The sequence below is a fragment of the Pelophylax lessonae genome (assembly GCF_965119305.1).
Source record: "Pelophylax lessonae genome assembly, chromosome: 4".
NCBI lineage: Eukaryota > Metazoa > Chordata > Amphibia > Anura > Ranidae > Pelophylax > Pelophylax lessonae.
This window is the reverse complement of record NC_138771.1, coordinates 377,382,135-377,409,210: the sequence shown is the minus strand read 5'-3', so window position 1 is coordinate 377,409,210 and position 27,076 is coordinate 377,382,135. Positions and strand designations below refer to the sequence as shown.

Here is a 27,076-nt window from a genome sequence, read left to right as displayed (position 1 = left end):
GCGCAGAAGTCTTGGCAGAAGCTTGAGATGGGGAAAGGCGTAAATCAGACGATACTGATCCCACAGGGCCACCAGCGCACCTGTGGCATCTGCCAGAGGGTCCCAAGACCGTGCCACAAACCTCTTCACCTTCCTGTTGAGATGAGAGGCCAACAGGTCCACCTTTGGAGTACCCCACCAGAGGCACAACTGATGAAACACCTCCGGAGGAAGTGACCAACGCCTGTCGACTGAGGTAATCCGCCTGCCAATTTTCCACCCCTGGAATGTGTACAGCAGAGATGGCTGAACGAAATGTCCACCTTTGAATGCTCGCTGCTTCCTGAGACGTCAGGACACTTCTTGTGCCCCCTTGGTGATTGACATGGGCTACAGCCGTGGCATTGTCTGATTGAATTTGCACCGGACACCCCTGAAGATGATCCGTCCAATGATTCAGAGAAAGTCTGATCGCTCGGAGCTCCAGTACATTAATCGGAAAACTGGACTCTTTCAGTGTCCAGACCCCCCGAGCAGAATCTTTTCCGAGTATGCCTCGCCACCCGGACAGGCTGACATCCATGGTGAATAATACAAAGAATAATGCAGCGCTGAAGAACATACAAAATGAAAACTGTGAAGTTCATAAAAAACAAACATGATAAAGTGTCCATAATCATACAAAAGTGTCCATATCAAATTCATGTGACAAAAAGTGTTCAATTGCTCGGTTAAAATATGTGGCTGTGAAATCAAATAAAAAACACAGATATGATAAAGTGTCCTTAATCATATAGAAGTGTCCAGTGAAAAAAAAATCCAAGTGAAAAAGATTAGAAAGATCAGTGCTAAACAGGTTTTCCCTACAGACCACCATATCTTCAAAGGGGACACATAGTGGAAACTCCATCCGGCTCCTTCTGAGATAGTGGAACGGATCCTCAGTCACACCCCAGTAGAAAGAGTTAGGTGGAACAGCTCTGGGAAGAACCAGAACCATTCTAAAGAGACCATTTCCCCAATGCTAGACCCCAAGGGGTCGTCTGGTAAGTGGGTGCATTACCCGGGTGACGGATTCCCCTTTCTGATCCTGCATGTGGACATTTATCTGCACTGAGCACTCAGCACCTTGGAATTATCAGAAAATTTACTCTAATATACCTTTTTACCCCCTTTTTTTATCACGTGGTTACAATATTTGGTGATATCATTTAATACCCGCTCCCGCACTCGTCCCCCCCCCCCCCCAGCTGTATTTATGCGCCTCTTGCCACTTCCTTTTCATGCATGTCACCTTGGGGGTGCGTTCTGATGGTTTGGGCTATCTGTTCAATGGGTGTGGTTTTCCTCCCTGGACCCGCATGAGGTTTTGTCCATTTAATCAACATTGTGATATCATTTAATGTCTGTAATACTTATTCTTGTTTTCGCTTTACAATTAATGTAGTATCACGACCATTGATCCTAGTTACTAACGCCTCTGAAGAAGCCATCCGGCGAAACATGTCAGGCACTGCTCTAGTGGACGCAATTAGGAGTGTTCACTTTGAGTAGCTACATTTCTATCACCTCTATATAGTCATGTATACATTACTGTACCTATCTATGTGATGTATTCTATCTATTATGTGTAGGTTTTGACTTTGATTGTTTAGTTTTTTGCTATGTCTATATTATTCATCCAGTATGTGCTACGCGGATGATTTTTATATTCTAATTAATAAAGTTCTAATATCTTTAACTCTCTTGTGAATACTTAGTGTCTACTGGTATCGGTAAAGTCCCACTTTTGGTTTTTCCAAGCCCTAGGCAAGAGCTCTGTAATTTCAGAGATATACTTTATACCTTGGAATTATCACTTAAAATCATTTTATTGCACCTTTTGCACTAGCACCTTCAGAGTACTAGAACTGTAAAAATATCAAGCACAGACACTTTAAGTTGAGCACCTTAAGGAACCCCTTGGTTCACTTGATATTCATAAGTGTTCTGCTATATATTATTTTCACAAGTGATTTGTCACTATAATTTCATTGACAGTGTTTATTTGATTTACGTATAAGGTTTGAGGGCTGTCTCCCCTTTCTATTACAAAAAGATTGAAGTGCTTTGGTGCCAAGTGCAGAAAAACTGGATTTTTGTAAGAACTTACCGTAAAATCCGTTTCTCGAGTCCATTGACAGACGCAGCTCTCATACTTCTTAGACCATTGGGTTTTGCTGCCCCCTGAAGGAGTAGTACTAGGCAGGAAAAAAAGCAATTCACCACACCCACGGGGCTGTCCCTATAGGCATAACACCCCACACCCTGCTCCAGCAAAACCGTTTCGTTGCAAGCAGTAAAAGAAGACCCAAAACCATCCCCATATCAGAGGGGCGGGTTCTGCGTCTGTCAATGGACTCAAGAGAAAAGGATTTTACGGTAAGTTCTTACAAAATCCAGTTTTCTCCATCGTCCATTGACAGATGCAGCTCTCATACTTCTTAGACCATTGGGACGTCCCAAAACAGTGTAGGCATGAGGGGTGGGGAGAACGCAACCAGATAGTAAACGTAAACTCCAAAGGCTAAACTTAGCCAACTAGGTAACAAGAAGCTTAAACAGGAACAACAGGAGCTCACCCATGAAAGAAAAAACCCTAAAGAGAAAGAAACAAATTTTCTTATGAAACAGGAGCCTGCAAAACCTTGTGGCCAAAGGAAGCATCTGAAGATGCCAACAAATCTACCTTGTAGAATTTAGTAAAAGTGTGCACAGACGACAAAGTCACTGCTTTACAAACTTGCACTACAGAGGCCTGATGGTGAAAAGCCCTAGAGGCACTCGGCACTCTAGTAGAATGCGCTCAACAGCGAAAGGAGGAACCTGACCTTTCAGTGAATAAGCCTGAACAACCGTCTGCCTGATCCACCTGGAAATGGTCGCAGCAGAAGCAGCCAAACCTTTCCGAGGTCCTTCGGTAAGAACAAAGATAGAGTGTGATTTGCTAAAAGACTCAGTTACCACCAGATAAACCCTTATCGCCCGAACCACATCCAGAGCACCCTTGGGATGCTGAGGCTTAGGACATAGAGAAGGCAACACTATGTCTGCATTAAGATGAAAATCTGACACCACCTTAGGAAGAAAAGACGGATTAGGTCGGAGTACCACTTTATCTCTGTGGACCACCAAATAAGGCGAATGACAGGACAGAGCCCCCCAACTCTGACACTCTGCGGGGCAGAAGTAATTGCCACCAGAAAGGCAACCTTATTGCATAAAGAAAGCAGAGAAATCCCCCTAATGTTCTCAAAAGGAGGCTTTTGAAGAACGAACAAAACCAGATTGAGATCCCACGGAGGCAAAAGGGATCTCCGTGGGGGAGCCAGATGATGCACCCCCTGAATAAAGGTGCGAATCAGAGCATTAGCAGACATTGGAAGTAAATGGCCAAGGCCGACACTTGGCCCTTGATAGTGCCCAAAGCCAACTGCCGCTCAGCCCCTTTTTGTAAAAAGGCCAAAACCCTAGCTATTGAAAACAAGCGAGGGCACAGCTGCAGCGATTCACACCAGGAAATGTACGATTTCCACGTACGATGATAGATCTTCCTGGACGTCAACTTCCTGGCCTTCAAAAGTGTAGGAATCACAGAGTCAGAAAGACCTCTACCCCTCAACACCTCGCTTTCAACAGCCATGCCGTTAAAGCCAGTGACCGTAAAGCAGGATGGAAAAATCGGTCCCTGGGACAGCAGATCCTCCCACAGAGGAAGTCTCCACATAGGATCGACGACCAGTTTTACTAGGTCTGCGTACCAAGACCAATGAGGCAAGTCTGGGGCCACCAGAATGACCGGGAATTTCTTCCACCGACACTCTGCGAAGAAACCTCGGCAGGAGTTTGAGCTGAGGGAAGGCATAAATCAGCCGATACTGGCTCCAAGGAACCACCAAAGCGTCTGTGGCGTTGGCCAGAGGATCCTGAGACCTGGCCACAAACCTCAGGACTTTTCTGTTGAGGCAAGACGCAAACAGATCCACCCTCCAGAGTCCCCCACCGGGCACAGAGGTGATGAAACACCTCCGTATGAAGGGACCGTTACCCTTGATCCAGCCCCTGACGACTCAGGTAATCCGCTTGCTAATTCTCCACACCCGGAATGTGGACTGCGGAAGCCTGGTCAGCCAACCAGCTCTTCAGCCAAACCATGCATCTTAAGGCAATCCCCACAGCAGACACTGGCCACCAGGGAAGCTGCTTCCAAGGACGCATCACACAGGAACACCAGGGCCTGGGCCACCTTAGGCGGTATAGTCCAACGGTTGGAAACCGTCTCAGCAAAGGGATAACGGCGTTTAAAGTGCTTAGGCACGACAAGCACGTGCTTGATGCGCCGCCATTGGTCATTAACAATATCAAGAAAATTCTCGGGACAAGGGAAACCCTTGCCCGATGTTTGGGTCTTGTGGGAGCCAAAGGACACCCGTGTCCCTGCCGGCGTGGGCTCATGTGCCATTTTCAAAGTTTCCCTTACTGAAACAATTAGGGCTTCCACCAAAGCGCTGCAGCGGAAGAGGACAGGTCCTCTTCACCATCCGATTGCGAGGACAGCGACCCTACAGGTAGGGAGGGGGGACGTCCGTGCGACCATATCAGTCTCTGAATCAGAGGACCCCACCAATGATGGTAGCAGCAGCAGCCATTTGCGGCTAGTAACCTTTTTCATAACAAAATCGACCTTGGTCGCCAGGCTTTCCAGTGCTGCTAAATTTGCGGTCAGTGGCTGTGATCCGGTAGGTCCGGTAGTCACACTAAGGGGGTCTGAAATCACTACTTGGGAATCCATAGTAATTTAACAGAAAAAAAACGGAGCACTATCACTTTAAAAGCGCTGATCGCGGTCCCCACCACCAATCACCGCGGACTGCAGAGATCCCTTTAAATATATATAGATAGAATGTGCAGGGATATGCCCACAAAGATCCCAGTACTTTACCAACGACAGAGAATACCTCCTGAATTGGTCTGTGCAGCAAGAAAGTGAGAGACACAGGATATGACATCAGCCTAGTATGTGAAAGGTCACACTGCCTGTGTAGCTCAATAGGGCTACACAAAAATGGCTGCCAATGCAAGTCTATAAGAAGCACAGGGAAAATGGCTGCCCCATACAAGTCAATGGGAATTTGCCACTACCAAGCAAATGGACTCCATTCGGAACTTCTGCACAAAGCAGTTTAGCGCCTTGGGGTCCAGAATTGGACGCACCTTGCCCTCCTTCCTGGGGAATGTAAACAGGTTTGAATAAAACCCCTGAAATGTGCCAAAGTTGGAACCCGGACAATCACCCCTTGGCTCAGCAAGTCTTGCACTGCCCCAAAGAGACCCCGTAAGTGGTTTAGGGGCAGGGGCAAGTTGGAGTGAAAAAACCTTTCCGGAGAGTAAGAACAAAACACAGTCTTGTAGCCGGACCATATGACTTTGTGGACCCACTTGTCCTGTATCAGGGAGGTCACGGGGTTCATAAACCAGCAAAGATGCCCCTCAACCCCACATAAGGGTGAGAGTCCCCCGTTATGCTGAGGGAGCCTTGTCCGCAGGTCTGGAGAAACCCGCTCTCGGCTTGCCAGACCAAGTTCATTTGGATCCTCCAGAGGAGGCCCTGAAGGGTTTTGAGCCCTTGTCTTGAGACCCTGAGGAACAAAAAAACTTCTTATGGGCCGAGAAGGATGGAACATGTCTACGACGGGGCCCCTTGCCCTTACTGGCCTGCTGAAGAAAGGAACTCTTCCCCCAAGGTGAGACCCTTCTTAGAAGTCTGGTCTGCAGACCAGCATTTAAGCCAAATACCACGCCTAAGGACCACTGCTGAGACAAACAGCCTCGCAATTAGAGGAGGCGCATCCAAATAGGCAACACAGACAAACTGCAGCCCCTGGATCAACTGGTCCACCAGCTCAGCAAAGGCAGGGGGAGGCTGCTCTCTTTCTAGGTCCTGGCGTAAAAGCTTGGCCCACCCAGTCAGAGTTTGTGACGTCAGGGAATAGTAAAAATGGGCCCAAGTGCCGAACCAGCCACAGTGTACATATGGCGAGCCACAGCCTCTGCTTTCCTGTCAGTCGGGTCCTTAAAGGCCGTGGACTCCTCAACTGGAATCATGGTTGCTTTGTTTAATCTAGAAACCGGAGAGTCCACCACAGGTGTGACAGTCCACTTTTTAAGCAGGGAGTCCTCATAAGGGAATCGCATAGCAAAACGCTTAGGGACCACAAGTTAGCGTTTTGGACAACCCCCTTGTTTAGCGACAATTTTATCAAAGCAAGCGGGAAAGGGGAACACCCTTGCCGCTCTGGAGGGCTTGTGAGTGCCAAAAGGAACCGACGCCTCTTATGCAGCATTAGCTGCATCCTCCATTTTTAACGTCTCTCACACACAGGTACAACCAGTGCATCCACCAGCGCCTTTTCATACGCAGCTACAGGAGCAGAGGAATCATCCTCACTATCTGAGAAATCAGGGTGTGTGAACACAGACACAACAGGGTGACTCATGTCTGCGCGGCCGAATCAGATTCAGGATCTAATGAGACAGATGAGGCAGGTGAAGGCAGGGGACGCTTTTTGCTAGCTCGTTTCCCTAGGATCAAATCCACCTTGGACACCAAAGACTCCAGGATCGCTAACAGTGCAGTAGGGGATCGTTAGGACCCAGAGGGCCTGGCAGCCTCAGAGAGGATCAGTTGGGGAAATGTGCTCCAGGAACTCCATTAGTGAAAAAGGGGGACCCACAAAAAAAGGTGTAAAAAAAAAAAAAACACCCCCACCACACTGGCAGCACCACAGGTCATCAGGCCCAGAGTACCAACCGATCTTAAAGCAGAGAGGGAGAGGACCCCACCGGACTCACCACCCACCGATCAGGCACCGCAGCGCCAGACTATCTGCACACACATGTGGCGATCAGGAAGAGAAAGATCAAGGAGTCAGCACCAGGGGATAAGGAGGGGCTTCCACCACCAAAATCACCGCCCATATATGCTTTACAGTCATGCCCACCGCTATTAGTAATGAGAAACCACTACAAAATAGCTTCCGAGGCTACACAAACCTGGCCGCCAAATCTACAGCACACAGGCTACAAGAAAATTGCGGCACCAAGCAGCTCCTAGGGGCCCAGGAGGGGTCCCAAGAGCCCCGAAAACGACACCATCAGGAAGAAGGAGGCCCTGGCAAGAGCCCCCAACAGGTACAGCCCCCTCCCAAAAGCTGATTGCCGGCAGCGCCCCCCCACCCCCATCGCAAGCTTAGCACCCCAGACCTACCTAAAAGGTAGTATGGCCACCCCATGTGGAGGGGGGTAGGCAGATGAGGGGAAAAATGTCCGCAGGGACCACCGAGAGAGGGGGGACGCTGCATGGGGAGGAAAACTTGGGGGTCCAACCGTCCCAGGGAGGGGCCCAAGTCCACCATAACACCCTCTAGGGGGAGAGGGGAGACAGCCACTTACCATACCAGGAACAGGGTGGGCACCGCTCCAGACAGAACCTCCTCTCTATCGAAATGGGAGGCTGTTGGCAAGAAGGAACGCTGCGACAGGTCGAGGCCAGGTTGTTTGCGACCTCGCCAGACGTTTAACTCGCAGGCCAGCCCCCGTCCAGTGGGGCTAGGTCGCGGCTGACCTAGCACGGAACTGAGGCCTGTGCGCTCTCTGGCCAGACTGAGATGAACACTTGATTTTAAAAAATATCCAGCTCGTCGCCCAGTCCAGCAGCTGATTTTAGATTCTCACACAAAAAAATAGAAAAATCCACTAAAAAGAAAAAAATTGCCAGGACTAAAGATCCCAGCACGGAACTAGGTCCTTACTCCTGACTAGGCAAAAAAAACAGAGTGCCTATAGCTGAGAGCAGGAGTATACCCCCTGGGACTGCCCATAGGCGTAGTCAAGCTTTTTTTCTGCCTAGTGTCCTACTCCTGTAGCGGGCAGTATAACCCGATGGTTAAGAAGATCAGGAGCTGTGTCCGTCAATGAACGATAGGGAAAAATTTGCCATGAACTGTACTATACATAAAACCAAGCTTACGATAAACTGCAGATATGTAAATTATTTCATCTGCAAATGATTTGTATTTCTGTTCAGCCACTTTTGTGATTAATGCCAGACAACAAAGCAGGAGGTGACGCCACTTTCCCCAATACAATTAAGGAACACAATCGTAACACCTTCCAGCCCACAGGCCGCTGACTGGGCGACATCAAAGCAGAAACTCACCGATAAGCCATCACATATACAGAATCAATTGTTTCTTTGGTTAAAAGTGAAACAAATGTCATACTTGTGCCAAGATAGTATACTACTTCATTTTTTTTTATAGTTAAATCAAACGAAGAATTAAAACTTTAAAAGCCCAACTGAAGTCTCACACCTTTTTATCTTAGAAAGGTCCTGTACCCCTTGAATATTATGATTTATGACAAATTTTTGCTTGGAAATGTCTTAACATACCCTTTTCTCTTAGTGAAAATGCTGTTTCTACTCCAGTACTCTATGCTGGCAAAGCAGAGTAACAGACATCCCCCATATTTCAGACTTCTATTACAAAGGAAGAAAGTGAGAGTGTTGTTACTAAATGCTAAACACCGACAGTTCTGGGTCTAACCCTGGTATTTTATGAACTTCACAGTCATATTTAAATACCCTACATAAGTGTTGTAACAGAAAAATGGAGGTAAGACTATAAAAATGAAGGTTGTCAGTACAATGTTTATCAAACTACACACAGTATCTACTTCTGTGATTTCAGTTGGGTTTTAAATTAATAATACTGGACATCAAGTGCAAAACTAAGATACATACAGCATATGACACAATTCCAAAGGTCAAATTAAATTATATTTTTTTTTTCAGTTAATGATTTTAGTTTTTTTTAAAAGGACGAAAAAGTCTTGGACAGCGGAATGCAGGAAACAAACACCATGCAAAGCTTAAGAAAAATAGGAAGAGGCGGAAAATGTAGCTCACAAAGCGAAATAAAAAAGAAGATCTAGGTCTTTCTTGAATGCAGCGTTCAAGAACCGAAGAACACACTGACCTGGCTTTGGAGATTAATGTGTCGTCTCTTTCACTTACAGCTTGGGTACATTTACTGTCTTCCACTATTCTGACTCTTCTCCGCTGTTGTGGAACATTGGTGGATTTGTCTGGACTTGTTGACCCAGAAGATGGCTCTTGATTAATACAAGGTGACTCTTGAATGGGGCAAGCATCAGTTGGCATTGAGAGTTTTGCATTTTCTTTTTCCTGATTTGCTTCAGGTGGTACAGCAGCAGTGGTGGTGAGATCACAGTTTAAACTACCTGTAGTTTCAGGAAGATCATCAGCTGGAAGCTGTTCTCGTCTTCGTTTTTGTGTTCGCAATTTAATGATTTCTATAGCACAGTACACAAAAAGGGAAAAAAAGGTGTTATTTACTACAAAAAAAACACTAGCAGACCACGTTTTCCCAATCAAATAACCTGCTTTCCCCTTATTTTCCCCTGCTTTACCCTTTCAAATTCCTAATTCAATGTCCTTTTTCTCTTCTATTTATTTCAGTTTTAAATTTTGCCAATTGTCATGGGTAATCTACATACCACACGTCAAATAATATTTCTACTAGCTTGACCCTGCCTGCCAGCTGAACACTCTTCTGTGATTTCAAAGCAGAAGTAGAATCACAAAAGAGAAAGAAAATACTGAATCACATTCATAAGCAATTAAATGTCTGTAGTAATTATGGCATATTAACTTAATAAGTTAAATGTTTAAGAACATATAAAACTAATTATAATCTATTTTCCATTTTCCGACCCAATGTTTCCCCGCTCTACAGAACATAAGGCTTTTGCACAGTGGGCTAACTGTGGCCACTTAACTGTCGCTGATGTCATAGATACTGATTGTGGCTCCTTCAGATCTTTCACATAATTATCTACACAACACTCCCTCCCTGCATCACAGGCCGTCCACTATTATCAATTAACCAGGCTCCTTTGTTAAAGCACTGCTCAGTCGTGATCATAATTGAATTTCAGATGTCTACTCCAATCTATCAAGCACCAAAATACCCCCTTGTTCCCTTTAAATCATGGATGTCTGTTCTTGGCAAAAAGAGGACACCCCTGAACAAGTCCTGGCTGGATACCAAAAGGTGCGTGCACTAGTGGTCTGACTCATGGTGCAAAACCCAGCCTAAAAATCACTCATTAAGCCTACTATCTGTTTTGTCACTGCTCTGCGGTTTCCTCTCAATCTTTCTGCTCCTAGCATGCCGCCCCTCGGCCAACTCTAATGCACAAACTTTGGGGCTGCCAAGGGACCTCCTTATATTGGGACCAGGTTCTCAAATATATTGATCAAGTTCAACATGTCTCTTGTGTCCAAGGACCCCATGCTTTGCATCTTCAACTGTAACAATTCAACCCTCTCTGCAATGAATATCCACAGTGAAGCAGGCGCTCAATACTCTATTTCTTCTGGAGAAATTAGGCACTGTGGTCCAAAACTTCAATTCAATGCGCTGCTTCATTGCCCGGTGGTGACGTTTTATGTAAAATTCTTTCTCCCCCGACGAGATCTCCTCACATATATAGCCCTTCCCCTACATGGACTTGTACTTACGTGCTGATCTAACCAACTCATTGGGCAGGCTCAAAATTCAGCATATCCCAGACTCAGAGGCCCCTTCCATTCCTCCCCCTTAGCTATTTCGGTCATTTACTATGGCTCATATTGCTATACCCAGTTCATATTTAAGGTTTTGTTCTAGGTCTCCGGTTTATACAGCCTGTTCTGTACATCTGGATACTTCTCTAATCCACCCGCTTCCACTCCTCAGGGTTCACCAATAGAGTACATTTTTTCCTTTTCCCGTGATTTTTGACACGTTATAATGCACTTTGTGGCTGTCAAGGCGAAGCTGTCCCTGTTTTCGAAGCCTTCTATTGCTAAATATATCTATTGTTTTCGTACCTTTCTATTGCTAAATTTAAAAAAAAAAAAATGAGGAAAACATCCTATTTCCATACCTGATCTTATGTTTTGTTGTGGATGCTATTTTTTTTCTGTAATAACCAATCTCAAAAATAGCAGGAAGAAGATTTAGATCTTCCCTTCAGGTTTTAAACTTTATGGCAAGTGCCATGAATCCTGGACACTTATAACAATAATTTTAAAGCATTCTTTGGATTTGTTTTAGTTTAAGAACAAGCTAAAGGCCCTAAATGTAGCAGGGACCATGCATTGCATAGATATTGGGCAACCATTCTTGCTTCAGTTAACAGAGTATTCCAAAATGACATCCCCTCTGACCCCAGATGTGGTTTACTGGGAGTTTTAGCTGATATAATACTTGATGTCTTTAAAAAAAGGAATAGGCTTCCAGAGCCCTGTTTTAGGCATGCCAAGCTATCCTTCTCTGCTGAAAAAGCACTTTCCCTCTATCCCTTAAGGAATGGATTGACAACATGCATACCACCCTTAATATGAAGTCATCTGTCAGCACTCCACTGCATGCCTTGCTAAATTTTAGAGGGTTTGTGGAAGTTGGCTCAATGTACCAGGGCTGGCTCCAGAAGATTTGGTTATTGATAGGATATTGGGGTAGAATGTGAGGTAAAAGTACAATTTTGTCTATTAAATGGTGCTTACTATTATTTGACTTTGGAGTTTGCTATAATGCTATATCTGTATTGTAACAGCTGTTCTCTGGCCGCTAGCTGGGGCTGTATGGTCTCTTTAGATAACTGAACATAGTTTTATGCTGCTGGACGCTGCAATTGACCTGTTCCTATACATCACAACTTTGTTTTGTACTGTGAGCATTTCCGGAATCTGCATGCTGATTTTTTTTCAAATAAAAATCTCTTTTGACAAAGAAAAAAAAAAAAAAAAGGACAAGCTAAAGGAGACCAGAGATAAAGTGAGCTGCCACTGTAGACCTATGTAGACAAAAACCATCTAGAATAAGAACTTGAATGCTAGTTCTCCAGTTGGCATGCTGGTCAGAAGGCTTAATATTTTCCAGTGCACTGACCCAAAATGTGTATAGTTACATAGTTAGTGAGGTTGAAGAAAGACATCAGTCCATCCAGTTTAACCTATGATGTGTGTGTGTGTTTGCTGTTAACCGTACATCGTATACCCCTGTATGTTGTGGTCTTTAAGGTGCCCATCTAATAGTTTTTTGAAACTATCGATGCTCCCTGCTGATACGACTGTTTGCGGAAGAGAATTCCACATCCTTACTGCTCTCACAGTGAAGAACCCCCTGCGTATTTTAAGGTTAAACCGCCTTTCCTCTAGTTTTAGTGAGTGGCCACGTGTCTTATTGTATTCCCTTTCTCTGAATAGTTTGTTCCTTATGCTAGGGTCGCCAGTACAGTATTGGTACATTGATATCATATCCCCCTCAATCGTCTCTTCTCCAGAGAGAATAAGTTCAGTGCTTGTAGTGTTTCCTCATAGCTGATGCCCTCCATTCCCCTAATTATTTTTGTTGCCCTTCTCTGGACTCTCTCCAGTTCCAGCACATCCTTCCTGATGACCGGTGCTCAGAACTGGACAGAATACTCCAGATGTGGCCGGACCAGAGTCTTGTAGAGAGGGAGAATAATCTCTTTATTTCTGGAGTGAATCCCCTTTTTTATACATCACAGTATTCTGTTGGTTTGCGTGCAGCGGCTTGGCATCGCACGCCACTGCCAAGCCTGTTGTCTACCAGTACCCCCAGGTCCTTTTCCATCCTAGACTCACCCAGAGCCCCCCCCCCCCCCCCCTAGTGAGTAGCTTGCTTTCTGGTTTCTGGCACCCAAGTGCATTACTTTACATTTTTCAACATTAAACCTCATCTACCATGTAGTTGCCCACCCCATCATTTTGTTCAGGTCCACTTGTAAGGTTTCCACATCCTGTATAGAAGATATTGGCATGCTTAGTTTAGTATCATCCGCAAATACTGAGATTGTACTAGATATCCCCTCCTTTAGATCATTTATGTAGGAAGTAAGCAAAATTATAGGTTTAACATGACAGCCTGGAAACCTTGTTATTGCAGCCAGGGTAATAGTTCTTGCCTTACATGTCCATCTTGAGTACAAACACTGACAACTTTAGAACAGTCTGGCAAATTTGGAGAGTATGAATCCTAAGGTAATTTATGATCGATGCCAGGAATCTTGACATTCATTTAACTGCCATTAAAAAAAACTAAAAAAAAAAAGTTTCCTCATCATTGTGGACTGCACCCTACTACTGTAGTAGGTTATAAGAAAAGAAGAAGTTGGCAACAATAAAAGCTGGGCCCTCATTTGCATAGTAAAGCTCCTGCAGCACTCTGCAGAGTCCACACCTTTTTTCTGATTCTTTTCTAAAGCACCTTTAGGAGCCATCAATACTTGGACAACCTATTATGCAAAACACAACCAGCTACCATGGTTATGAGTTTTGGCCAGCCCCCGTTTGGCTTTACTGCTGGTTACTGATGCTGCCACTGCAGGGATAGACAATAGAGCATTGGAGGTTGATTAACGCCAGTGACAACGGCTACTCGCTATTTCAAGATCATCTCCCAGGTATTCAGGGCACACTACAGATATCAAACAATGACATGCAGGCACTTGGAAATGCCAAAGTAACAGATATTTTCATAACTTTCAATACACAGGAAGTAGATAAATTAGATTTGCAAACTATCCCATCACCACTGTAGCTGTACAATTTCCCCTTTTGTTTTGGAGACGAGGACTAAAGGATATATTGGCAAGTTAAAGTAAGCCAAAATAAAATATAACTATATAGCCTGATACGGAGCAAACAGACTAATATTTAGTACCATCAGGCTCATATTTCATTCTCAGTTCATCCAAGCTGACACGTAGTTTCATGTTTTCACTCTTGGAAAGCTTAAGATGCCTATCATTTGTAAACAGCTTCCGTTCAAGTTCTAATACGCGTTGGCTTTCTGATAATGCTTTCATCCTTTGTAGGGATAATTCATCCTTCAACTTCTCCATCTCTTTACTGTAACAAAAAATATATTTTTTTATTTGAACTTATCTGACTAATTTACTGTCAAATTACATTTCAGTTACAGTCATGCAGGAATTAAACATGCATTCATATGGCTAGTTTGACAATGGGTACATGGATTTAGACTATAGGCCCATTTAGATCAGGGAGACAATATCACTATCTGCTAAACCCTGCGTGGGTAGGGAAATCTGACAGGACACCCTGCAGTGTTTACTCCACACCATGCCTGCATTTTACAAGCCATTTATAAAATGCTTGCCAAGCTGTAGAAACTGCTGTGTTTCTGAGAGTGTTGTTGGCATAATGCTGCAATCAACACTGCATGAATAGGCTGGTCAGCTGGGCCCCTTTTCTCCAAACAAACTCTTTTTCATTAAAGCGGTAGTATCCCGCTTTTTGACACTTTAACCTACAGGTAAGCCTATAATAAGGCTTACCTGTAGGTAAAAATAATATCTCCTAAACCGGCATGGTTTAGGAGATATTTACAGTGCATGCAGCCGCTCACGCGAGCGGCGCATGCGCTCTGAAAGTCCGGGGGGACCTTCAATTAATTTGCCGGGAACTTGCCGGAAAAATCACGTCATCGCGGCTCCGGCCAATCATCGCGCCGGAACCGTCTCTTCCGGCCAATCACCGCGCCGGAGCCGCCGAACCCGGAAGAGACGGCGAGGGATCATGGCAGCGCCCACAGCGATGTCCTGGGGTCCGTGTCGGGGCTTCGTTCTAAGGCAAGTTACACATAATGGAGTAGTATGCGATGCATACTAGCTCATTATGCCTTTGTCTTGCAGGTTTTTTTTTTTTTTTTTTTTTTTTTTATTTATTAGGGTTTACAACCGCTTTAAGGCCTCGTTCACACCATGGTGCAGAGACATCAGTTTTTGCTGCACACGCTCTGCAAGGGAACAAAAAAAAAAAAAAAAATATTGTTGTCTATGTGTCCTTCACACCACAACACTGGTATCACGTGCAGATTTTTTCTGCACAGGAAAGAAACGGACATGACATCAACATAGGTGTGTATAGGGCACATAACTGGCGCACATGGAAACAGATAGGAAAACCGACATCAGTTTCCAACAGTTTTCATGCACCATGCAAGCAGTTCAATGTTATCCTATGTGTCCATGCACATTACGACATTTAGAGGAAAATTTTAAAGCTCAGCATTTAGAGGCAAAAAAATAAAAAACCCCTCTGGATTGCATTTTTGAGAGGCGTTTTCTAGCGGGAAGAAAAAAAAAACGCCAAACGCACCTAAACGTGTGTACAAAAGCTCTCTATATGAGCATTTTTTCTGCCAAAAGAAATTTTTTTTTTTTTTTTTTTTAAGCCCAGTGTTCATGTACCCTTAAGGGCACATGTGTAAAACACACTACCAAGCTTTATAAATGGGCCAGTGTTTTTTTGGGTTTTTTTTTTTTTTAGGTCATATCTTGCATATAATTTATTAACATACAACTTTTGCCTCAAATGTCTCACATATACTGCAGAATATGCAGCTCATGCAGCACATACTAAGCCACATTCAATTTTTTTTGTAAACTGTATTCCAAGCTAGAGTTCAAACAATGCACACACTTTAAAAGAACACAGACCTGGACTGCTCAAGTTTCATTTTCAGTAAGTCCACATAATAGAGATCATCACTCTGGAGGACAGCATGCATATTGATGTTTGCTGTATTTTCACAACTTTGCTGTTAGACAAAAAAAATATTAGAAACAAATACACATTTAGCATGTGAAAAAGCTAAGCGATTGTAAAGTCTTATTTTTGTCCTAAAAATATAAAAAACATGTTATACTTATCTGCTCTGTGCAGTTGCTTTTGCACAGCGCAGCCTGAATCCTCCTCTTCTTGGGTCCCCCTCCTCTGTGATCCTGGCCCCTCCCTCCTGTTCAGCTTACTATGGGGGCACCCGAGCCGAGTCACAGCTCCCTGTGATCATTCAGACATGGAGTCCCAACCTGACCCCGCCCCCTCTCTCTTCTGATTGGCTAGACAACTTTGATTGACCGCAGCGACAGCCAATATTGCCGCTGCTGTGTCTTAGGCCACTCAGGAGGGAAAATCTCGAACGTCTGAGACACTCGTGGACATCGCTGGACAGAGAGGGACCTCAGGTAAGTATTAGGGGAGCCGAGGGGGGGCTGCTGCACACAGAAGACTATCTTAATGCATAGAATGAATTAAGATAAAAAACCTTTTGACTTTACAACTTCTTCAAACACCATAGTTCCAAACACAAGTTTGGCAAGTTCTTGCAGCATAAAAACTCTCTAATATGTTTAGGTTAAATTATTGCAAATAGGTGCACTGGAAAATTTCAGCCAATTTTGTATTGTACAGTGCTGATGACAAACCATCAAAGAGAACATATATACTGCATACACACACCTTATTTTAAAATAACAAGTAGTAACAACTTCCAGTGAAAAGACAACCGCAGCACAATTGTTCCAAAATTTAAAAAAAACGCAATATAATAAACATAAAGGGGTTATTATAGTTGTCACCTTTATATGCAAAAAATTGGATTTTTGACCACTGGGTTATACTGCCCCCTTACAGGAGTAGAACACTAGGCAGGGAAAAGCTTGACTACGCCTATGGGGCAGTCCCAGGGGGTATACTCCCACTCTCAGCTATAGACACTCAGTTTTGTTACAAGCAGTGTCAGAAGCCAACAGAATGGTGGGTGCTGTGTCAGTCAATGGACATCAGAGAAAAAGATTTCATGGTAAGTCAGAAAACTGGATTTTTGACTTACTGTAAAATCTTTTTCTCTGAAGTTCATTGACAGACACAGCTCCATATTCTTCTTGACTATTGGGTTATGCTGCCCCCTATAGGAGTAGGACACTAGGCACGAAAAATCTTTACCATGCCTATGGGGCAATCCCTAGAGGTATAAACCCACTCTGCTATAGGATTCAGTTTTGTTGCAAGCAGTGTTTAGAGGAAAAAAACCCAACCCACTCAGAAATAGAGGGGCAGGTGCTGCGTCTGTCAATGAACTTCAGAGAAAAGGATTTTACGGTAAGTCAAAAATCCAGTTTTCTCCATTGTTCATTGACAGACACAGCTCCATATTCTTCTTGACCATTGGGACGTCCCAAAGCAGTATTTGCGTGAGGGGTGGGAAAACAATGCAGAAAAGAACGTAATTCCCCAAAGGCTAAACTTAGCCAACCAGTGAACATGGAGCTCAACCAGGAACAACTGGAGCTCTCCTAGTAAACATACACCCTCAAAGAGAATATTTTATTTTTTAGACAGCAGCCTGCAAAACCTTGCAGCCAAAAGAAGCATCCGAGGATGCCAACCCATCTACTTTGTAGAATTTTATGAACGTGTGCACAGACGACCAAGTTGCAAACTTGCAATATTGCCGCTGATGGCAAAAAGCCCAAGAGGCAATCAGAGCCCTAGTAGAATGCACCTTCACAGGGAAAGGTGGAACCTTCATAGAATAAGCCTGTACCACCGTCTGCCTGATCCATTTGGATATGGTCGCAGCAGATGCAGCCAATCCCTTTCGAGGTCCTTCCGTGAGGACAAAAAGAGTTTGATTTCCTGAAAGATTCAGTAGCCACCAGGTAAACCCTAATTGCCTGAACCACATCCAAAAAATGCAAGGCAATTTCCTTGGGGTGCTTGGGCTTAGGACAGAGTGAAGGCAGCACAATGTCTTCATTCAAAAGGAAATCAGAAACCACCTTAGGAAGAAACGACTGATTAGGTTGAAGTACCACCTGATCTTTGTGGACCACCAGATAAGGTGAAGGGCAGGATAGTGCCGCCATTTTAGATACTCTGAGCAGAGGTAAAAGCCACCAAAAAAGCTACCTTCTGTGACAGTGTAAGCAGAGGAATCTCCCTAATGTTCTCAAAGGGAGGTTTCTGAAGAACAGACAGTACCAAGTTAAGATCCCATGGAGGTAACGGGGATCGTCTCGGAGAAGCCATATGGCGAACCCCTTGAATAAAAGTGTGAATCAAAGCATGCATAGCTAGAGGGCATTAGAAATACACAGCCAAAGCCGACACTTGATCTTTTGTAGTACCCAAGGCCAACCGCTGTTCAACCCCTCTTTAGAGAAAGGTCAAAATCCTAGCCACCGAGAAAAGGCGAGGATGCACCTTTAGCGATTCACACCATGAGATGTACGATTTCCATGTACGACGATAAAACTTCCTGGAAGTAGATTTTCTAGCCTTCAACAGTGTAGGAATCACTAAGTAAGAAAGAGCCCTGTCCTTCAATACCTGGCTTTCAACAGCCACGCCGTTAAAGCCAGCATATGTACAGCAGAATGGGATATCAGCCCTTGACACAGCAGATCCAAGGAGCATTGGCGACCAACCTTACCAGATCTGCGTACCAATACTGGCGAGGCCAGTCTGGGGCCACCAGAACAACCGGAATCCCCTCCGCCTCTATTTTGCGCAGAAGCCTCGGCAGGAGTTTCAGGGGAGGAAACGCATAGATCAGCCGATACTGACCCCAATGAGCCACCAGTGCGTCTGTGGCATCAGCCAGAGGATCCTGAGACCTGGCTACAAACCTCTGTACCTTCTTGTTGAGTCGAAAGGTTAACAGGTCGACATCGGGTGTCCCCCACCAGACACACAGCAGGTGAAACACCTCCGGGTGCAGGGACCATTCCCCCTGATCCAACACCTGACGACTCAGGTAATCCGCCTGCCAGTTCTCCACTCCTGGGATATGCACGGCGGAAAGGGCTGGAACAAATCTTTCTGCCCATTTCAGGATCTCGGCCACCTCCTGTGCTGCCAAACACTCTTGGTGTCCCCTTGATTATTGACATAAGCCACGGCCGTGGCATTGTCCGATTGAATCCGAACTGGACAACCCTGCAAACAATTTGTCCAGTAACTCAGGCAAAGCTTTATCACTCGGAGTTCCAGAATATTGATTGGCAGTCTGGACTCCTCCACGGCCCAGGACACCTGGACACACAGCGTCCCAAGCATTCCTCTCCAGCCAGGCAGGCTGGCATCCGTGGTTAACATGGTCCAATACAATGGGAGGAAGGATTTGCTCTGGCGTAGGGCCAACAAGTGAAGCCACCACAGAAAAGTAGGGATGCACCGAAATGAAATTCTTGGCCGAAGCCGAATAATAATGAAATGCTTGGCCGAAGGCCGAATACCGAACGCGGTGTTTTGCATTTTTTCCATTTATTTTGACAATTTTTTCACCATTACAAATTCAATAATTAAATGGTAAAAATTTGCTTTTTACTATTTTGTGTTGCTTTTCAGATAAATAAATCAAATAACAAAAATACAATTTCAAAATATTTATTTAACACTGAACATTTTTGAACATTCCAGCAAATATTAAAGCACAATATAACTTAAAATAAATAAATTAGTAAAAAAAATAAATAAAAAATTTCGGCCATCTTTGAAGCCCTTTTCTTGAATAGCCTACGTTAGGCCTATAACTGACTGCTGAAAGAATGTAACTCTGTATGTCTACAACAACAAATGTGCATTGAATAGTGCAAAAACTGTGGATGAACCCAAAACAAATGAATAACTGTCCTAGACATAAGCCTACTTAGCCTACTTCTTCAGGAAAAGTGGCAGGTTCTTCTTTATGAAAAGTAGTTTCTCTGCTTTCTCACATGAAAGTCGGTTCCTCTTCTCATCGATGACATGAGATGCAGCACTAAACAGTCTCTCACTGTCGGTGCTTGTGCATGGAGCAGACAAGTACCTGCAGAAATCAGAATAGTTGAAAATTTTATTGCAGTTTTCTGACAGTTGCTCATTTCAAAACGAACAATGTCTCCCATACAAGTAGCCTACCTGCGTGCCATCTGCGCCAAGTCGGGAAAGCGGCCTTGATTGGTCCTCCAAAATTCGAGAGGGTTATTGCTCCTGGGGATGGGGACTTCTGAGAGATACCCATCTAACTGTTGAGCGGTCGAACTTGTCCTCTGTCTTGCAAATGGGTTATTCTCTTGGAGGATCTCATCGAACATGTCAGACAGCGAGACTGTGCGCGGCTCATCTGTAGTACGAGCCCGTTTACTCTCTGCGCTGTTTTCATCTCCTGCGCTGTGCATCACCTGACCGTCTCCATCACCTAGCGGCTTTCCCAAATCCAACTCGGCCTGGATCATTTCTCGTGTGCGCATCTTTTTCCCCACATCCAAGTAATGATCTTTATATCGTGGATCAAGCACAGTCGCGATGCAGTACAGGGGTTCTGAGTCCGCCTGACTAAATCCTGTGCTGACAGCTTCTAAGAGCGCACTTTTAGTTGTTTTCACTCCGTGGTCTGTTTCAGCCTCTTTGTTTAAAAGACGCTTTAATGCTGCAAGTAAGGTATGACGTCTGCCACAGATGCATCAGATGAGCTTATCTCTTTTGTTATCTGCTCAAAGGGGGCGAGAAGAGAGAGAACGTTCTCGATTAACACCCACTGGTGTGCGGTGAATGTCGCGGGCAGGTCATGATCTGCTATGTATGTAGCCAAGACTCGCTTTTGCGCAAAAAGGCTTTCCAGCATATAATATGTACTGTTCCACCTTGTGCTCACATCTTGTTGGAAACGTTTTTGTGGCATTTCGAACTGTTCTTGGATAGATTGTAGGCGCGCATAGGCAAGCGGTGAATGTTTAAAATGGCCAACAATTTTCCTGCCTATCGCTATCACATCTGCTATACTGCGCTGACTCAACAATCCCTCGTTGACCGCCAGTTGAATTGTGTGTGCCATACACCGTATGCCTTTCAGATTGCTATCTTCCATGGCTTTAGCCATATTTCTTGCGTTGTCACTGACTACCGCATGCACTTTAGATCGGTCGATACGCCAAGTGTCAAACATGTTGGCGAACGCCTCGGATATGGCTACAGCTGTATGGGACCCTCTAAACTCTTGTGAGTGAAGCACAATCTTTTGTAGCTTAAAATCTGTGTCGATCCACTGCGCAGTTAAACTCAGCATACTAGTGGGGCTCACATCCGAGCTCCAAATATCAGTCGTGAAGCTGAGGGCTGCAATATCTGTGGCCAAAAGCTCATGGACGTTAGTTGAAACGACGTTATACATCTCAGGTAAGCACACGTCTGAGAAATGCCGTCTACTAGGGATGGTGTAACGGGGCTCAATATGGTCTATAAGCCTGCGAAATCCAACATCCTCTACAACAGAGAATGGTTGATCATCCAATGCGATGAATTCCATTATCTTTGTAGTAATACATTTAGCTTTGGCACTATCATTGGCAAACATTTTTGCCTTTTCCAAGAAGTCAGCCACAGATGGAGTGGGTGTCCTAGGACTGGGAGCTACTTTTCTTTGCGCTGCTGCTGTTGCCGTAGCCGTGTCTTTCTCGTACTCTGCATAATGTTCGGGGTGTCTTGATTTTAAGTGATAAATTAAACTTGAAGTGCTGTACGTTTTTGCAGATGCACCCCCTCTGGACAATTCAGCAGAACAATGTCTGCAAACGGCCGTTTTTGCCTCTTTCTCTGACACTTTAAAGTGCTTCCACACTGCTGACATGTTTGCTGCATAAAGCGCGCGCCTCTCACTCTACGCGGGTTATTTGATTGCGTCCAGGGGTCAAGTCCTGGAAAATAAAGTGTGGGAAACTCACACAAGATTACCACACCCAACCTCAAAAATAAAAAAAAAGTGTGTGTTCGTGTATACCGTATATATATACCTCTCTGTCTCTCATGTCTCTCTCTTGTGTCTCTCTCCTCTCGTGTCTCTCTCTCTCTTGTCCTGGTATGTCTCCCTCTTGTCCTCTCATGTCTCTCTCTCTCTCTCTCTTGTCCTCTCACTCTCTCTCTCTCTCTTGTCCTCTCACTCTCTCTCTATCTCTCTCTCTCTCTCTCTCTTGTCCTCTCTCTCTCTATCTTGTCCTCTCTCTCTCTCTCTCTTGTCCTCTCTCTCTCGTCCTCTCTCTCTTGTCCTCTCATGTCTCTCTCTCTTGTCCTCTCGTGTCTCTCTCTCTTGTCCTCTCGTGTCTCTCTCTTGTCCTCTCACTCTCTCTCTCTTGTCCTCTTACTCTCTCTCTCTTGTCCTCTCACTCTCTCTCTCTTGTCCTCTCATGTCTCTCTCTCTCTCTTGTCCTCTCATGTCTCTCTCTCTCTTGTCCTCTCATGTCTCTCTCTCTCGCCCCTTAACATAAAATGGGTCCATCAGCGTGACCCTTAGCATAAAATTTTCCCATCAGTGTGACCCTTAATATAAAATAAGGGGCACGCTGATGGGCACATTTTATGTTAGGGGGCACTCTGATGGGCACATTTTATGTTAGGGGGCACGCTGATGGGCACATTTTATGTTAGGGGGCACGCTGATGGGCACATTTTATGTTAGGGGGCACTCTGATGGGCAAAACATTTAAATCAGCGTTGCTCTTAACATAAAATATGCCCATTAGCGTGCCCCTTAAAATAAAATATGCCCATCAGAGTGCCCCTTAACATAAAATATGCACATCAGAGTGCCCCTTAACATAAAATATGCTCATCAGCATGTCCCTTAGCATAAAATAAGGGGCACGCTGATGGGCACATTTTATGTTAGGGGGCACGCTGATGGGCACATTTTGTTAGGGGGCACGCTGATGGGCACATTTTATGTTAGGGGGCACTCTGATGGGCAAAACATTTAAATCAGCGTTGCTCTTAACATAAATAATGCCCATTAGCGTGCCCCTTAAAATAAAATATGCCCATCAGAGTGCCCCTTAACATAAAATATGCTCATCAGAGTGCCCCTTAAAATAAAATATGCTCATCAGCATGTCCCTTAGCATAAAATAAGGGGCACGCTGATGGGCACATTTTATGTTAGGGGGCACTCTGATGGGCACATTTTATGTCAGGGGGCACGCTGATGGGCACATTTTATGTCAGGGGGCACGCTGATGGGCACATTTTATGTTAGGGGGCACTCTGATGGGCAAAACAAAACATTTAAATCAGCATTGCTCTTAACATAAAATATGCCCATTAGCGTGCCCCTTAAAATGAAATATGCCCATCAGAGTGCCCCTTAACATAAAATATGCTCATCAGAGTGCCCCTTAACATAAAATATGCTCATCAGAGTGCCCCTTAACATAAAATATGCTCATCAGCATGTCCCTTAGCATAAAATAAGGGGCACGCTGATGGGCACATTTTATGTTAGGGGGCACTCTGATGGGCACATTTTATGTCAGGGGGGACGCTGATGGGCACATTTTATGTTAGGGGGCACGCTGATGGGCACATTTTATGTTAGGGGGCACTCTGATGGGCAAAACAAAACATTTAAATCAGCATTGCTCTTAACATAAAATATGCCCATCAGAGTGCCCCTTAACATAAAATATGCTCATCAGCATGTCCCTTAGCATAAAATAAGGGGCACGCTGATGGCCACATTTTATGTCAAGGGGCACTTTATAGGGCACTCTAATATAATTAGCATGGCAAGTGGCAACAATATATGGCAGTCTGCACACTAATGCTTGTGCAGCTGCCAGCTACCGTATTCTTCTCCCCCAAATGTGCTCAGCTGCACATCACATACCTCAACTGCAGCCAGAGCCAAAAGCCGCGAACAGGGGGGCGGGGCGTGGACCAAGTGTGAAGGAGCCGCCAGTCAGGAGCAGGGGGCGGGACGCGCGCTTGACGTCACACCCCCCTACGCGGCCGGACAGGGAGCCGCAATGAGGAGAGCGGTCAGGGCGGAAGCTACAGAGGATCATGCCTACATATCAGAGGGTTACTTACTGCAGAGGACATAATAGAGGACCGCGAGCCGCAATGAGGAAGGTGAGACATTGTTTGGCTCAAAATTATTCGGCCTTTTGATTTATTCGGCCGAACACCGAAAGTGCCATTTTCCCTATTTTCGGCCGAATAATGTTCGGCCGCCGAATATTCGGTGCATCCCTACAGAAGAGGACTCTTTGTGCTGTGACTCAACCGAATCATAGTGTCCAAGTATTTTGGATCTTTGTTCCACTTGACAAGAATTTCCCTTTGTAAGGGTCTCGTGTGGAACTGAGTAAACTGAACCGCCTCAAAGGTCGACAACATCAGACCTAAGGCTCGCATGCAAGTCCACAGAGAGGACAGGTTGCTGGATAACAGCAAACGAAATGCCCTCTGCAACTTTTGCAGCTTTTCCAGGGGAAGAAACACCCTCGCGGAAGTGGAGTCCAAAGTTAGGCCCAGATAACCCAGTTCTAAAGATGGTACCTGAGCAGATTTTGTTAAATTGATGTTCTAATCAAACTCTTGCAGAGTCTGTACAGTGATTGTCAAGTCGCCCAACAGGACTGCATGTGAGTCTGTTTTTAAGAGGAGAGCGTCCAGATACCCAAGTACCGCAATCCACCATTGTCGTAGTAATGACAATACCGGAGCCAACACTTTGGTGAAGACCCTGGGAGCGGAGGCGAGACCAAAGGGTAATGCTACAAAATGATAATGCTCCTCTCCTACAGCGAAGCGACAGCAGATCTTGTACCGCCTCTCGTAGATCCCTTAACCGATCTGGAGATAGAGGTAGATTGGACGGGAATAACCTGTCCAACGGTTGAGACGTGGATTCGATCTTGCAACCCGATCGGATCAGTTTGTGGACCCATTTCTCCTGAATCAAGGAGGTCCATGGTTCTGGAAAGAAGTGAAGATGTCCCCCCACCCCAGTCCCTTCATGCAGATGGGGATTTGTCTGTAGATCTGGATTGGCCTGCTCTCGGCTTACCCAACCATGTCTTCTTGGAACCCCCCAGAAGACCTAAATGGCTTAGATCCTTTCTCCTGCATGCCAGAGGCACGAAAAAGCTGGCTATAGGCTGTAAAATAAGGCCCCAGTCTATTACGTGGTGACTTGCCCTTGGAGGATTGAGGAAGAAGAGTTCTCTTCCCACCTGTAAGACCCTTAAACAGTTCATCCAATGAGGATCCAAACAAACTGTCGCCCCGTAAAGGGAAGCTCTGATAGAGCCTTTTTTGAAGCCTGATCCGCAGACCAGCTTTTTAGCCACACCATGCGTCTAATAGCTACCCCCACCACGGACACTCTGGCTACAAGCAGGGCTGCATCTAGTGACGCATCACATATAAATGGTAGGGCTTGGACCATTTGGTCTGTTAGCTCTGCCAGGCCCGGAGGGAGCTGTTCTGTTTCTAGGTCACTTTTTAGTAACTTTGCCCATTGCGTTATGGTCTGGGACACCAGAGTGATCACGAAGATCGGCTTAAGTATTGAGCCCGCTATCACATGTAAGTGGTGGGACAGAGACTCAATCCTTCTATCCACAGGGTCTGTAAAGACTGGGGGACTCCTGGATGGGACCACGGTAGATTTGTTCAGTTTGGAGACTGGATGGTCCACCTTCAGTGGAATGGTCCATTTTGCGGATACCGCGTCCGCGAATGGATAGCGCCTCTTAAAACGCTTCGGCACCACCAACATCTGTTTGAGGCGCCCCCATTGGTCAGAGACAATTTTGTCAAAAAGTTCCGGACAAGGGAAAACCTGGGACTGGGATTTGCGAGTGCGAGTGCCAAGTAACACCTAAGTCCCGGACGCTGCCGAATCATCCACCATTTTTTAGAGTTTCCTGCACTGACACTATAAGTGCCTCCACCAGCGAGCTTTCCCACGCGGCTGCAGATGAGGATAGGTCATTCTCGCCATCCAAGTGCAATGACGCAGAACCTTCAGGGTGACATGCGTCCGCAGCGGCCATATCTACCTCAGAATCTGAGGATACAGGAGAGACAGGGGAGTGCATAGGGCGCTTTTTACTAGCTGTATTTTTTAAAACCAAATCCAATTTTGACACCGGGTTTTCCAAAACCGTCGTTAAGGCAGACAGAGGTTGCGACCCGGAGGTCCCTGCAACCGCAAGGAGGGGATCTGTAGGTGAAATTTGCGATATGGAAGAGAACAGGGTCAGTCTGCTGTACAGAGAAAACAATCTTCACAGGAAGAGGAAGTACCTGGGTCATCACTAGAGTAAAGGCCTAGCTGCTCCCTGCTGCCCAGCATTCGCAGACTCGGAAAATGGCTGCCCAATGCATTTCTATGGGAAACTCCCAAAAACATTGCTGCCCATTCATTTAAATGGGAACTTCTGCAAAATGAGGCTGAACGACCCTACAGTGAAATGGCGGCCCCCTTGGCGCGCCATGCGGTCTCTAGAACCCCCTAAGAGGTCCAAATGTTTGGTGACATCGGGGGGGGGGGGGGGGTCCCTGACAATGGTAACCCCCCGCTATAGTGGCATCGGCACGTCCACCCCCCCAGGGACCCACGTCGCTGACTGAGGTAGGGACCTCTATGATGGTGGGGAGGGAGGCCTTGGGGGAGCCTGGCACATACCGAGAGGCCAGGGTCAATGAAGGGTACCCAAGGGTTCGAACTTCCCAGGGAGGGGCCCACGAGACCGCCAGAGCTATGGGGGAACACTACTCACCATACCAACGACATCGGGTGGGTGCCACTACTTGAACACTACCTCTCCACTCGGGGTGGGGGTGCTGACGGCCAAGAGGTACACTGCGACTCATACCAGGTCGTGTGCATCCCGGCTAAGTTTTTCACTCGCGGCCAGCCCCCGTCCATTTGGGCTCAGTCATGGCGAGGCCTAGCGCTGGGCTATAACCTGCACATGCTCGCTGGCCGGGCTGCGAGACCTTAAGGATCTAGGATATCCAGTCTGAAACCCAGTCTGGCTATTGATTGCAGTTTTCTCAGGAACATAAGCTAACAATTAGAACATAAGCTATAAAATTTAACAAAAGGTTCCCTTTAAAATAAAAAAGACAAGCTAAAACTGAAGTCCCAGCCGACAACTAGGTCCTACTCCCAAACTAGCAGGAAACAAACTGAATCCTATAGCAGAGTGAGTGGGTGTATGCCTGCAGGGACTGCCCCATGGTAAAGATTTTTCCTGCTTAGTGTCCTACTCCTATACGGAGCAGCATAACCCAATGGTCAAGAAGAATATGGAGCTGCGTCTGTCAATG

At 45.6% G+C, this 27,076-nt stretch overlaps 1 protein-coding gene across 2 annotated transcripts in view; it reads right to left on the bottom strand.

Annotated features, from left to right (window-relative positions):
* SPDL1 (spindle apparatus coiled-coil protein 1) overlaps positions 1–27,076 on the bottom strand; it is a 230,817-nt gene that overhangs the window by 32,302 nt on the left and 171,439 nt on the right. For both annotated transcript variants that reach the window (XM_082254869.1, XM_082254870.1), the window contains exons 9-11: positions 15,637–15,737; positions 13,836–14,023; positions 9,057–9,393 (exon numbers count right to left, since the gene is read on the bottom strand). In XM_082254869.1, the coding sequence (XP_082110995.1) occupies positions 9,057–9,393; positions 13,836–14,023; positions 15,637–15,737 (626 nt within the window). The remainder of the gene's footprint in view (positions 1–9,056; positions 9,394–13,835; positions 14,024–15,636; positions 15,738–27,076) is intronic.